This window comes from Thalia democratica, chromosome 5, assembly GCF_965202585.1.
Source record: "Thalia democratica chromosome 5, ktThaDemo2.hap1.1, whole genome shotgun sequence".
Taxonomy (NCBI): domain Eukaryota; kingdom Metazoa; phylum Chordata; class Thaliacea; order Salpida; family Salpidae; genus Thalia; species Thalia democratica.
The window spans coordinates 31,428,857-31,443,452 of record NC_139169.1 but is presented as its reverse complement, the minus strand read 5'-3'; the positions used below and the strand labels follow the sequence as shown (position 1 = coordinate 31,443,452).

General features: G+C 26.2%; 2 protein-coding genes across 2 annotated transcripts; both read left to right on the top strand.

Annotated features, from left to right (window-relative positions):
• The first annotated feature begins 1,123 nt into the window (after positions 1-1,123).
• LOC145837001 (TM2 domain-containing protein 2-like) lies at positions 1,124-7,117 on the top strand. Its single transcript, XM_082944769.1, has 5 exons — positions 1,124-1,266; positions 2,887-2,986; positions 4,906-5,030; positions 5,513-5,581; positions 6,968-7,117. Exons 1-5 carry the CDS (start codon positions 1,130-1,132, stop codon positions 7,110-7,112), a joined length of 576 nt encoding a protein of 191 aa, XP_082800895.1. The 5' UTR covers positions 1,124-1,129; the 3' UTR covers positions 7,113-7,117.
• Positions 7,118-8,148: 1,031 nt separating this feature from the next.
• LOC145836408 (immunoglobulin-binding protein 1-like) lies at positions 8,149-14,233 on the top strand. Its single transcript, XM_082944210.1, has 3 exons — positions 8,149-8,374; positions 9,052-9,329; positions 13,697-14,233. Exons 1-3 carry the CDS (start codon positions 8,149-8,151, stop codon positions 14,231-14,233), a joined length of 1,041 nt encoding a protein of 346 aa, XP_082800336.1.
• The last annotated feature ends 363 nt before the right edge of the window (positions 14,234-14,596 follow it).

The following is a 14,596-nucleotide window of genomic DNA, read 5'->3' as shown; positions in this document are numbered from 1 at the left end:
TTTCAAGTAAAAGTACTAAAACAAATATTACTAAGTAACAATTTGCATACTAATAAGTATACTTGAAAAAATTAGTAGCTAGTTAAAATTATAAAAAGATAAATTAATTACTTTACAAAAATAACTGTGTAATTGCTAACATAATTAAGACCATAATAAAGATAATTAAAAAAAATATTATTAACTTATTTAATTTTATTTTTTATTAACTCAGCATTGAATTGTTTCTAATGTTTTCAAAAAATTATGAATTGGTCTAAAGAAACTTTATATTTTAAACATTATTTTTTAACCACATGTGTTACCAAATTTTTTGAAAAATAAAATCAAAATCATGAGATTATAATTGATGGTCATTTAAATTTAATTGTTTTATTAGAATAAAGTGTTTGAGTTTTTACTGAATAGTGCAAGTAATTTTCCCTAAAAATATAAAGTATCCCAGGGTAGTTTGTAGTCAAAAATATTTTTCTGTCATTCAGGCTAGTTTTTTACCTTTCATATATAACCCTCTTATAACATCATTGGTTCAATAACTGATGTACAGTACAAACATTTAAAATTGTGAAAATAAATGTCAAAAAAGGTCTAAATATACTATACCTGAGTATTAAGTAAAAAAAAACAGGAATTTACACAAAACATAACATTTTAAAACAAATTTAGTTTTTATATAACTTTTTCAAATTACTTATAATATTAAATTTTTTTGTGTATGTGCAGTTTTATTTGAAGTTACTGAAGCTCTTTCAAAATCTTTATAACTCTTATCAGATAAACTGCAGGCAAAATTTGGTTTTTGTAGTTTTTTTATTTTAGCTCTCACCTTTAATTTTAAACAAATTTAGCTCTCATATACAAGTTAGTAAAAATTTTAAAAGTTATTTTTCTAGTAACAAAAATTAAAAAAATACTTATTAAAGTTGATTTTTAAAACAAGGTGTGCAACCTAAAATACAATTAACAAATTTTGAAATTTATTAAACTTGTGATTATATAATTAATTTTATTATTTATAGAATTAGGTTATTTTTTGTATAATTTTTATAAACAACTCAACAATTGTTTTTAACTATAATATGTATTTATTTCTTCAACATTAAGTAACTTGTTTCACAGCTTTTTACACATGTCATTTTGCCTTCACAAGCAGGCTATCAAATTATTACTATTGTCACTCATCACAGCAAATTTTCTGGTACAGCTCACTGCTCAGTCTGAGCAAAACTCCCACCCGTTTTCTCCAAGAATACTCTGCTCTAAACTGTTAGTTTTATATTTATTTTATTGTTTTTATGTTGTGTTTTATTATAGTATTGATAAAAAAAATAATTTCGGATACTTGCTTTATGTGGTATTTATCAAAAATTTTCAAACTTAAAGCACTATATTTTACATTTATTTGTTATATTTGTTGTAGAAAAGTTTATCTCTAATGAATAAGTCGTGTTAAACTTAAGGCGAAATGTGATAATAGTAATAATGTGTAAAGTACAACATTACAGGTAGTTGTACAATACTTTTACTTAAAATAGGTTTAATTATAGCTTATTTAAATTTATTTTTTAATGCTGTCAGTGCCATAAGAAGGCTGCAAGTCGTTTATCTATGGAGTTAAATATTTAATTTTTATTCGATTTTAAGATCTTTGCTAAAAGTAACTTTTAAAAAAGTTTAAAATCTCATTTATGTTTTGAGTAAGAGTTATTTTTTAACCACAAACATAAGCTGCAGGTTTTATATTTTTATTTTCTCTGAAATTTAAATAGTCATTAACATTTGTTTAATTTTTGAAGCTAAAAATTTGAATTTTCACAAAATATTACTAAATTAGTTTAGAAGGTTTAAAAAGTTGAATTAAAATATATTGTAAAATATTAATGGAAGAAAAAAGTTCATAAAAAGTTATATTTTTTTTAACTATAATAGGTCAAAAGATTAAAAGAGAACTGAGTTTGTTACTTGGGTCTTAGTTTTTTATATTCATTAAAATTTAATTCCTAATATATCAAAGTTTCTTTGCATTTTGTTTATTAAAATAACTTTAATATTGTTATAAATTAAATCTACAGAATAAATCACCTTGTAAAAATAAGGCCAGCTCCCTATGGCCATAACAATTTTTCTGTACTTGCAAGATATAACTTTTCATATTTACATATTTCTTTCACAATTTGTGTTATTACCTGTAGTTTTGTAGCTTGTTCAACACCTTTTTTGTTTTATGTATTTTTAACTTATGTTGTTTTGTAACTTTTATTTTAACTATAAAAAATTTAAAAAATAATTGATTTGAGAATTCGACAAATACTTGTAGAATATAAAAACAGAAAAGATAATATCGGAAATTTTGGTTATTTAAAAAAATAACAACTAATTACTAAAAATAGAGATTTTTCGTTGAGTTTACACACAAAGATTTTTACTGAAAACGACTATATTTAAAAGGTTAGATAAAGTTTTAATTTCATATAAGTGCTTCCTGGGTTCATATAAAAGCTTATGTTACTTTTACTTAAAAATAGTTTCTTCATTTCCTAATGGCCATAATTGTTTCCCAGAAGTCTTACTGTTTAATTTTGTCAAAAGTTTATTATTTTAAGTTTAAAGCTAAGCTATAAAAAATTAAAATGATTTATAAGTTTTTTTCTGCATAATATTATGGATAAATATTATTCTAGCAAATAAATTTGTAAAAATATTAAATGTATACAAGTACTAATAAAATAGCAAGGCTCTTTTATATCTCTCTAGTTATAAAGTTAGTTTAAACTGTATTTAAAATAAGTGTTTTTGAATGCTTTAATTTCATTAATTATTTTTTATCTTATACCTAATATCCATAAGACTGACTAGTTAATTTACAATCTTTGTATCGTTTTTCAGTCCCAAAGAGTTCATAATTTGTGAAGAACCTCAGTTTTTAAGCTCCAACTTTACAACAAGTCCAAACAAGACTAGTTCAACTACTGAATACTGTAAAAAGGTAATTTTATTTTTTGGTTATATAAATTTTTGTAATCATGTAGAGCTTTGTAAAAAGCAAATAGTTTAAACCATTGAATATTTCTTACTAACATATTTTTAATCATGCGGAGATACACGTAAAATGAACACTGTACTTTTAAATACATTTGTCAATTCAATCATAAGTTTCTGCAACAAGTATAAAAACATTTTGTTCAAATTGTGTTTATTATTTTAAACCTTACGAGTTCACAAGATAAAAAATGAAATAGTACTCTATGAAGTAAGATTTAAAAGTTTAGTTTTAATATAAAACAAGACTATGATTATTTTGATGGCAATTTGTAAACTACAGTAAATTAAAGCAACTTAAATACCATAGTAATAATTTTAGTGTAAACAATATGCCAAAATATGTTCTTATTGTTGTGGTTATACATTCATAAATTATGCATTTTGTTATGCAAGACTTTATTTTAATTATTTATGGTTTTTATGCAAAAAAAGTATTAACAAAAATAAATGGAGGTTTTATGTTTGTAAAGTCTGAATAAGAAGCTTTTTAATATTTCAAAAACAATAAAGCTCTCTTGTAAATTGTATTAACAATAATATACAGTAATATTATTTTCAATGCTTTTACTTAATAAATTTATTTCAACGTGAAATTTAAATATACCATATAAAAGCCATTGTACCGGTTTTAAAATAAAAATGTATGTATTTTGCAAATATTGCTGTTTAATATATAAAGCAGCCTTTTATAAGTAACAGGTACATTTGCTAAAATAATTACTCTGCGGGTGTTTTGGAAAGTTTGGCTTAACAAAACATTTTTACAATAAAAAACTGTTTGATTAACATGAAATAAGTAATAGTTTACTAGTGAGCTAGAGAGAGTGTTTTTGAAAATTTAATCATAGTTTTAAAACTTAGCTTGCTTCTACTACTTTAGTTGTTATATATAAAAAAAAACGTCACAGACAACAGTTTTTGCTTGGTGGGCGTTATTTTGCAGGCCCCTGATGTACAGTGTAGAGTAACATAAATTGAAATATACTTTTAGTCTCTTTATGTTATGTATTTAATTCAAAAACTGTGTTTGTATAAGTAAACTTCCTTGTCTTTTATTTTTACAAAATACTAAAGTTCTGATTTTTTAGTCGTTATATTTTGAACTTTATTTATTTATATATTTATTTCGAGATAAATCTATGTAATTTATGTAATTTTAAAACAAATTTTTATTTTAAAAGTTAGCATAAAGTACAATAAACTAATTTAGAGTTCAAAGTATTAGTAGTATAATTATTACGCCAACAACTTAATAACTTCCTTAATTTTGGCTTTACAAATGCTTTGTGTTTTATATATATTTATATTTCATTTCAACTAAAAGTTCATTACAAAAGAACTTAAGTTATGATTAATGAAAATGCTTTTTAATGCAATTACACTTAGAACTTCTAATATATTTTGATTTCAATATAATTTTTCCCAAAAGTAACATAGATCATAAGCTTTATAGTTTGGTATTATGAACAATAAAAAGTATTTTAGATGTTTCTTTAATAAAAATATCACGCTAGTGAGATAGCACTTTAATGAATAAAGCTTATTCCCTATTACTAAATATTATAAACTTTGCTTTACTTTTAAAAACATAGTAATTTTAACTTGTTTTTGTTAAGAAAATATTTACTATTTAATATGTATTATCTCAATAAAAGCAATTGCAATAATTTATTTTTAACTGCTGTATACACTTTATTAGTAATTGATTTCGTATTTAAATAACATTCTTTGATAATACTATTCCACAAAAACTAATTTAACTTATTTGTTAACAGGAAACAGTAGAGTTTTATTAATTTGCAAACATTTTTTAGTAAAAATTCAATTACAATAAATAAACAATTTTAATATTGTTCACCACAGAAACCAGTGACAAACCACTCGTTCGAAGCGACCCAGTTCGTAAGCGTCAAGTGCAAAGTGATTGATAAGTTCATCGAGTGCTCCGGCAGCAGAAACTTCACTCGACCCAACGTCCCTTGCATACAGTACGTGTTATATAGATGCAGGGTTGCCACTTTACCTGGAATCCTGGAAAAACCTGAAATTTGAAAATTTAGGCAAAAAAAACTTAAAATTTTGAACAAAATCTCTAGAAAAACCTGGAAAAACCTGGAACAGTTTCTTACCATAAATTTAACTTTAAGCTAAAATTAGACCCAAAAGTTTGCACTTTTAAAAACCTGGAAAAAAATTGGAAAACTTGGAATTTTTTTTGTAAAAACGAGTGGCAACCCTGTATATAGATGTCTTATGAATCGTAAATGTTTTATCATTAAATATTAATGCATCATAAATGTTTTATAAATGTATTTTAGTATAATGCCGTCTGCTGTTTATAATTCATAGTTGTTGATATCGTTAACTATGTTTGAGTACTGTAGACTTGTGTTTGCAAAAATGAAACAATATTTCAAAAACAGCTTTTTAAAATTATTTCTGATTTTATTAAATTGATTAATATTTTCAGTTACTCGAATCGTTGTTACGTCACAACTCTTCTTCAATCGGTCTTCCTCGGATTTCTGGGAGTAGACAGGTATGGTTTTAAGTTGTTTGTAAACAATACATTGTTGGTTACAATAAAAAAAGTTATACCTTATTGTGGTTGTTATCACTGTTGTTTGGTATGGTTTACTCAAACTTAAAATAAATAAAAGATATTAGAGTTTGTTATGGGTATGTTTTTATTTATAAGTAGCATAAAAGCTATAAAAATTATAGTCATTTATAGTTGGTGCGTATTTTGCGTTTTTGAAAAATCATTAAAGTCTCCGATGCAATAATAGTCTCCAATGTTTTTATTTATAAATACAATAACAAAAAAGAATTATAATTGAATATATACTAAAAAAAAACTGTTAAAATTATATCTTTACATATTTAGTGCGATTTTAACTATTAACAATCGAAAATTATATTATGTATTTATTTATAAATACAATAAAAGCTATTGAAATTGTACCTATTTATAGTTGGTGCATATTTAAGAAAGCATAAAAGTCTCCGATGCAATAAAATTTTAAAGTGTAAGTATAAAAAAAGATGAAAAAAAAAATTATTTGTTACCTTATTAAATCACTAGTTTTTACAATTTTAAGTTTTTTATTACTTTACTACTTTTCACGATTTACAACTTAATTGCTTCAAGAATCTGCTGACGCTAAACCGTAAACAGCAGTTAAAATTTATTTGTTTTTCCACACATACAAGTGTATGTTGTCGAATTAAAATTACTATTAACACTTAAATTGATAAACGATTGTGAGATTATTAAAAAGTAATTGCGTTATTTCAAAATTAATACTTTTTATTTGTTACCGTTATTTTTAGCAAAGTGGTTTTAGTTTAGACCACTGTTTTCCAAAACAGAGATTTTTTTTCAAATTATTGACACAAGTTTTGTGCAACAAAATTATTGTTTTTAATATTGCCTTGCTAGCATGGAAATCAATTGTTTTGATTAATATATATGTTAAAGTTTTAGTGTGCCAAAAATATCTTACTTGAGAAAAAAATTGTATTACTTGAATATTAAGTACAGAAGAACGATTAAATGATATTATATAACTCTCTCTCCATATATATATATATGTGTATTTAGCTCTTCTTTTTAACCATATATATCAAATTGTCGTTGCAATAAAATATTTACAGACTATTTTTATGGCTGTTGCTTTAATTTTTTTGTTCACTCACATCTATGGTGATATTATTTTTGTTTTAGTTTGTTTTGAGGATAAAGTTTGTCTAAGAGGGCACAGAAATTTTCATAACCAAATCTCACTTCTCAAAATGGTTTTAAAATAATATTTAACTAATGTATAACATATTCGCACTAGGCCACATGCCAATATGAGCTTGTAAATTACTAACACTATAGGTTAATAAAATAATATTATAATGTTTTAACATTGCCACACAGATTCGCACTAGGCCACATACCAACAGGAGTGGGCAAACTACTAACACTGGGCGGACTCGGAGTTTGGTGGGCGGTTGACATCGTTTTACTGGTCACTGGCAAGCTGACACCCGTTGATAGCATTTACTGGGCTCAACACTGCTAATACAAGTTGGTTGCTTTGTTTTTTAGTAATAAATTAGTGCTAACTCTTGAATTTTTTATTATAAGGGTTTATATATCAGTTAACAAACATAAAAAAAGCAGGTAAATTCAGTTGTTTAGCTTTATAATTTATTCTAATATTAAATTTTTATATCTCATTAAACAAAACTGATACTTAGCTTAATATTTTTAAATTAAATTATAATTTTAAAACTCTAATTTTTTTCTTGTGTTTTTAATGCTTGATAGATTGAATTTTGAGATGCTGTTTGCTACAAATCACGAGTTTTGCATAAAATTAGAATGTTTATATTTTAATACTAAAACTGTATGCAAAGCTTAGCATTTTTTAGTTGTTTTAGTATTCGAAAAAAAAGACAGTGGTATTAACTTAATGAAAATAACATAAATTTTGATCAAGTTTATACAATGTTTTAACTAGCAAGCTAAATTTGAAAATAGCATCTAGGAGTAGATCGAGCTTTTTCTAACTTTAAACAAATTTTTAATTTGTTTCAAAAAAAGTCTGGTATTCAACAGTACAACCTCTAAAATTAGTTTTTTATAGTTAATTAAAGTTTTGTAATTTACAGTAGTGTGTTCTAATTACCGACTAATTTTGATAATTTGAATATGGGTGCTTTGCAGTTATTTTTATTTTACTTAAATTGATAAAAAACTTTTGCATATGTGAAATTGCACTTGATAGCGTAGTGACATCGTATTACAATTATCACGAGTTTTAACATTGATATTTCGTATATATTTTGAACATTTTATATTTTATCAAGTTATGACAGTTCTTTGTCATATAGAATTGAAGTTAATAAATTTTGGAGTACAGTATTGCTAGTTACTAAAGTTGGTTTATAAATTGTTTGAGGTTTAAAAAAAAAACTAATAATCAATAAAGTAGCTCATATACTCAGTATCTGTATGATTGCCTTCAAATTTCAAAACAACACGTTTATATAGTTTTGCATCTTAGCAACTGTTTATTTACAACTTACTACCAAGTAACTTTTCCGGCAGATAAAATGGCTGAGGAACGCACACTGTCAGCCCACTTCAACGAATTGTGGAAGAAGTACTCGGCGATTGAGGACCTGCCCGGCGAAAACCAGCTGCAGGTAAATGATTGTATCGCTCAGGCGCGCCACCTGATGGCGAGCGTCGAGCAGTTGGATCTGTACTCCGACAACGAGGATTTCGACGAAATCTCAACGTCAGACATAAAGTTCCTACTTTTGCCTGCACTTCTCGGTTGGTTGAACTATCGTTTGTTTTAAATTTAAATTCATAATATAATATTTGAAAAAAACTCTCTGTAAGGTTTCTCACCATGTCGATTGGCTTTTTAGTTTTTTACTGAAGCGTGTTGAGAATAGTTAAATTAAAAAATAAAGTTAATTTAGAATTAGTTTTAGGTTCTATATAGTAGATAAACTATTTAGTCTCTTTATATATGAGAGCAATGATTTAAATTATTTTCAACACGTAATTTTATAAAAATTATTAGTGTCTGGCCGATGAACTTCATCAACATTGTAAAAAAAAAACAATTTAGCATAACTAAATCAGTGTAGAACAGGGTTTCCCAAACTTTTTTCAAATGGCTCCCTCCAACAAGATTACTCAAAAAACTACCATCAAAAACACAAAAGACCTTTGTGTTTTGCTTTTCATCATCAACTAAGAATATCTAGTGTATGTTTCAAATTATGACCTCATGACCCCCTGTGGCTCCTTTGCTGCTTATATTGATGCATATTACTGCATTTATTGCTCCTAATGCTGCTCATGGTCTCCAAGCGGGCCACTAAGACCACTTTAAGAAACCCCGGTGTAGAATATAACATGAGTTAGCAAAGAAGCTTAAAACTGTATTGGTAACTATAAAAATTAAAATAAATTAAGTTAAATAAAATTAATTTTTTTAGGAAAACTGCACCAACTGAGAACGGTGAAGGACCGCACGGAACGACCCTCAATTTTAGAAAGTTCCAGCGAAAACTTCACAAAGTTCCTGCAAAGTTGCGCGCTTTACGGCGTGGGCAACCCCCGCCAGCTGAACAGGTTCCTCACCCCGTCCGGTGGTGGCAAGTTGCCTAGTAACAAGGTGAAGATGGGTAGCGACGGCAACCCGGATCTCGGTTACCTGGTAAACACAAGGGAGGAGAAAATAAGAAAGTACAAGGAAGAAAAAGAAAGGAAAGAGGTTTGTTTGTTATATTTATAAACACTATACTTTAATGGTAATTTATTACACAATTTATTTTTTCAAAATTATAATTAAAAAAAAGTTTTGCCGAATGAGATCGTCAGTAAATTTATATTTTTAATTGAATTTATCGATAATTATTTTAATTTCTGATCTATATATGCTTTGTACAAAAACAAGTAATTACGTAAAATATTGTGTATGTTAAATTGTTTGGTAAAATTTCTTTGTTTTTTATATTATTTTTGTTAAAATAATTAATTTAGGTTTTATATGTGTGTGTACCGTCAATGGCAATAGTTGTTTTTTAACATTTTTATTAAAACTAGATGAAAAAAAGGTTAACAGCATCTTTTTAAAGTTTTAACATATATTTTAACATTTATCCTATTTCAAAAAATTTATATCTTTTTAAAGTAAAATGATTATAAAGAAAGTTTTATTTTTAGACGTCGATAACCCCTAGCGTATAATGTCGTGTATAAAGCAAAACTTTAGGTTATAAAATAAAATTATAAAAATTTGACCTGAAGAGCTGCGATTTGAAATATAATTCCTTGTATCGATATTGTTGAAATTTATGTTAAAACTTTTTTTTTAAATTAAAAAAGTCCATTAGCATTTAATACATAGCAGTTTTTTATAGTTTCGAATTTTAAGTAAACTTAATAACTGCAATAACTTTTTAGCTTTTGACTAAGGTTTTACTAAAGAAATTTATTTCTACAGTTTAGTTTGATACCCCGAAAAATAAATAAAACACTTTTTTTAAAAATGTTTATTTTTTTCGTACTTATTTTAATGTAAATAAGTAGCGTAAAGTCACTATAAAATATTTGTTTTTATTTTATTTTGTTACATCTCAGTTTTATTTACAAATTAAATTAGCGTTTTTGTGCGATAAAACAATTTTAGTCTTTAACATAAATGTGTAGTAAAAATTCTATTTATATAAAAGTACATTTAAAATTTCATTAAATACAAGCAGTTTATTGTTATAAGGTGGTTTGAATATTAAATGATGTATTAGAAATAAGTTAACAATTTTTTCACTGATTATTCTGAAGTAAAGTAGTTCTATGAACTATTCACGAATATTATCGTCGTATTAAATTTGCATTTAAGTTCCTTAATTGTTTATTTTAAAGAGGTTGGTTTAAAGCAGTTATTCTATGATAAAAAATTCTAGTTTTGTTTAATATTTGTATATATATCGTATGACGGGAATAAGAACTATTTTTAAAATCAATTTTTTGAAGTATTTATGATAAATAATGCTTTAGTTGAGAAAATGTTCTCTACCTGCGTCAGAATTTTTCTTTTTATTTAAATTTTAAACGGGCGTTCACATATTAAATGTCAAGTACGTTTGGAAGTCAGATTGAAATTGTATAACGTATTTAAGATAAGAATTGTATAAGTTTGTGTAATGTGTATCTCTCCATATACCAAAATTTATTGAAAAAGTTTTAGTTAAATAAAGGTCTTTATACGTATACAAAAATAACAGCAAATTTTTACACGATACTTTCGTCGTAACAATTAATTATTACTAGGATGTATTGTGCAAAAATCCATCATATAAAGTAATTTACTTTTAATGAATTATTTATCAATGTTTTATTAGCAGATTCTATATACAAAACACCATTTTGCCCGGACGAAACATTGTTTTTTATTTAGGTTCATCTTTCAACAAAATTTTAAGAACTTGCATCCTTGTATCTGTAAAATTTATAATTTGCATGTTTTTTTTTGTAACTTAAAATATAATGCAAGTTGTTTAAAAAATTGTGTCGTTGTCCTCAGCCCGTATTGTAAATGTAGCTTTTAAATTATTCCATAACCTTAATTGTTTTGAAATGCATCACAACTGCTTTACAACTGGTTTCAATATGCTTCCATAACATTTTTATAAAAGTTTATGGTTAGCATAAAACTTTATTGGGTAAATGATAGTCGCATAAAAGTATTACTACGTTGGTTAAATAAATGTTAGATGTAGCCTAGCTAATAATCTAAACTTATGTATATGTTTATAATACATATTATAAAAAAAACTTTAGACATTAAATTTATTTTAATCTAGTTTATTTTGAAAGTTCTAATAAGCTTGTATATATTGAAAGATAAAATTTACATTCAAGTTTTAATAGTTTTTTGTTTTACTTGATTTCGTCATTTAAGAAGCTTTAAAAAATAGTTTTCAAAATATTTTGATCTCTCAAGTAAATTACAAAGTTATTAGTTTTAAAAGAATAAATAATTAAAGCTATTAATTATTAAGGCATTGTTTAACTGTTTAGCTTTGAAAAAATCGATAAATATGTCTGTAAATTTTACCTGTAGTAAACAAAGTTTTAAAACAAAGAAAAGTATGTAATAACAAGGTTTATGTAGGTATTCTTTTTACTTGACTTGGATTAATAAGTTTAATTAAAAGTATTTGTTTGTTGTTAAGCTTAATTTAAGTAGAACTTGATTTAAGTGTTATAATTTACAACACTTGTTTTAATATTTATTCAGCTGCTTTTTACTCAAATATTTTTAATATTATATTTTAAAATTAATTAAATCACTGTATATGGAAATACAAGTGTTTATGTAAAACCTAAAATGTTAAAACAGTTAAAATTTGTTTAACTATTCTCTTAGACTAGTAACTGAATCTAAATATTAAAAAACTCAAAGCTTTATACGTATATTGTATAAAGTTAAATTTTTTAGGTTTTTGAAACACGTTAGAATTTTAATTAGTTGTTCTTTAATCTTTTGTAAATATGATCTAAATATTTACTGAAACTAAACCTCGACATTGTTTGATACATTAAATTTTATTTTTTTTGCTATAAAAATTTGTATACAAATTAGTTGACTTTGTCTGAGTAAAAGTAGGTTAAAACAAGTAAGTATAGCTGATACTAATTTTCAATCTCTAATTCAATATTTTTTATGGTGATGATGATAGATGTATTTTTATAATAACAATAATTTTCATAAACAGCTTGTTGAACTTTTATATTCGTTATTGAAATATAGTGTTCTTAGCTTCTAATATATTAGCTATTTAGTTCGAATAATTTTTTTTTTAAATATTCATTGAAACTTTGTAGATTCCTAAATGCTAAGAATTTACAGTAAATTTTCATATATTCCTTTAAACATATTTGAAAATTGTTATAGTCTAAGCGGCTAGTTGTTTACTATTGAAGATTATTATTATTTTATTTTGAAAGATCGATAATTGTTATTTTATGTACAAAAACTATTATGTATACATAAAGTAACATTTTGTGTTATTAAAAAAAAATATTACCAGAAGACAATCTAACCTTCTAAATGTATTTATTTTTTACTACTATATATTTTACAGCTTGATAGCAAAATAGTTTAATAAAATATCAGCTTTATTGTTAAAGTCATAAATATAATAACTTTTTTTTTAATTTTTAAATTTTTTAATAACAATATTCTATACAAAAAATTAGCAATAAAAAAAATCTAAAAAAGTTGTCACTTACTTTAAGGTTATTAAGTCACTTTAGATTAAATATATTTTTTGAGTTGCTTATTCTTTCCTATTTAAGGCTTAAGTTTGTAAACCACATACATTTCAAACATTTAAAAAATAAATTTGTTCGTAATTTAAACTATTTACACTTTGAAAAGTATACCTTATGGTTTCAATATGGGTTTTGAAACGTTTCAGTATTGCACAATAAGTTTTCAATAAGCATTTATTTCAAAATGTCTTAATTGCCATATAGAGGTGTAAATGTACAGCTTCAACGGTTTGCAGTTTTTATTTTCACCCACAAATTGAAGCCAATTCGAGCTTTCTATTTTCCCAAGTTTTTAGCAAACCTTGGTACATGACATCTTCAATGGAACATAATTGAATTTAATTAAATAGTTTATATCTTATCAAATCACCAGTTTTATACCCGACAGCAAATCAGCTAGGTTTCAATTTGTTTTTAGCAAACCTTGCTATATAATACCTTCAATGTAACATAATTGAATTTAGATAAATATTTTATCAAATTTATATACCATTTGAAACTTAATATCAATAGATTATTCATTTTGTTTTATATTTCTATAAATTTTGTATTTATTTGAATTTAGTCATAATTTAAAGTTATTTTTTAAGCTGTTCACTTGCCAAAAATTTTTTTTAATTTCATTTAAAATTTATCACTTGAGAATGAAACTCATATAGTTTTGAAAAGCTTTGTGTAATAAAATATAAAACAAAATGAATAATCTATTGATATTAAGTTGCAATTGGTATACAGATACGTTCAAAAACCTTCATATAATAATACTTATATTATCAAATAATTTAACAAATTTCCTAACAGCAAATCAGCCAGCTGCAGAAGAACGAGGCCTCGCTGGACGACTCGGACCTGCGCAAGTACTGGAAGCTCCACATCCTCCAGGAAATCCACAGCTCCCTCCAGCAGCTGGAATCCATCGAGGAGGAGAAGAAGATTTTGAAGTTCATGTCCTCCAGGGAGTGCGAGGTTCACAAGAGGGAAAAACCCCTGAGTGGAAACAACAACAAAGGGTTCACCCCGTTCATGCTGACCAAGGACCGCATGCAGGCGCAGGTGTTCGGCCAGGGATACCCGTCTCTGCCCACCGTGACCCTCGACGAGTTCTACGAGCAAGAGGCCGCTCAGGGCAGGATGGGGAATCCCCAACCACAAAACAAGGTGGTCACGGGGAGCAGGGTCGGTATTCCGGCGAACGGTCGGGAGGAGCCGCAGCAAGACGGGGGAAAACCCGAGAGCGAAGATGACGACGACGACGAGAAGGTGATGAAGGCAAGGGAGATGGACGAGTGGAGGGACGAGCACAGGATAGGCGACGGCAACCGGTACAGGAAGGGGTAGGAGGGGGTTGGAGAGAGGGGCGGTCATTGCGTTCAGAAACCATTTTAATTTTTGGAGTTTTCACAGTTGATAAATGTTAAGTGTGTATATGGGATGTTAATTTTTTTTTGAAGTTGTTTTTATTAAAAATGCTGGTTAAATTACACAGTCAATAAATATTAGGTTTATGTAGACTATTAATTTTAAACAGGCTGATGATAAAAGTTGTTATTATAAGCTTACGGAAAGAAGTAATAATTTAGGTTGGGCTTAAACATCTGAAGAGTTGTTTTTAGTCTCGGAAACACATTTTACAGTGCATTTTTATTGGTCTACATATTTTTTTTAATGTACAAAAGCAGTTTTTAGTCCATTTTTCTACCT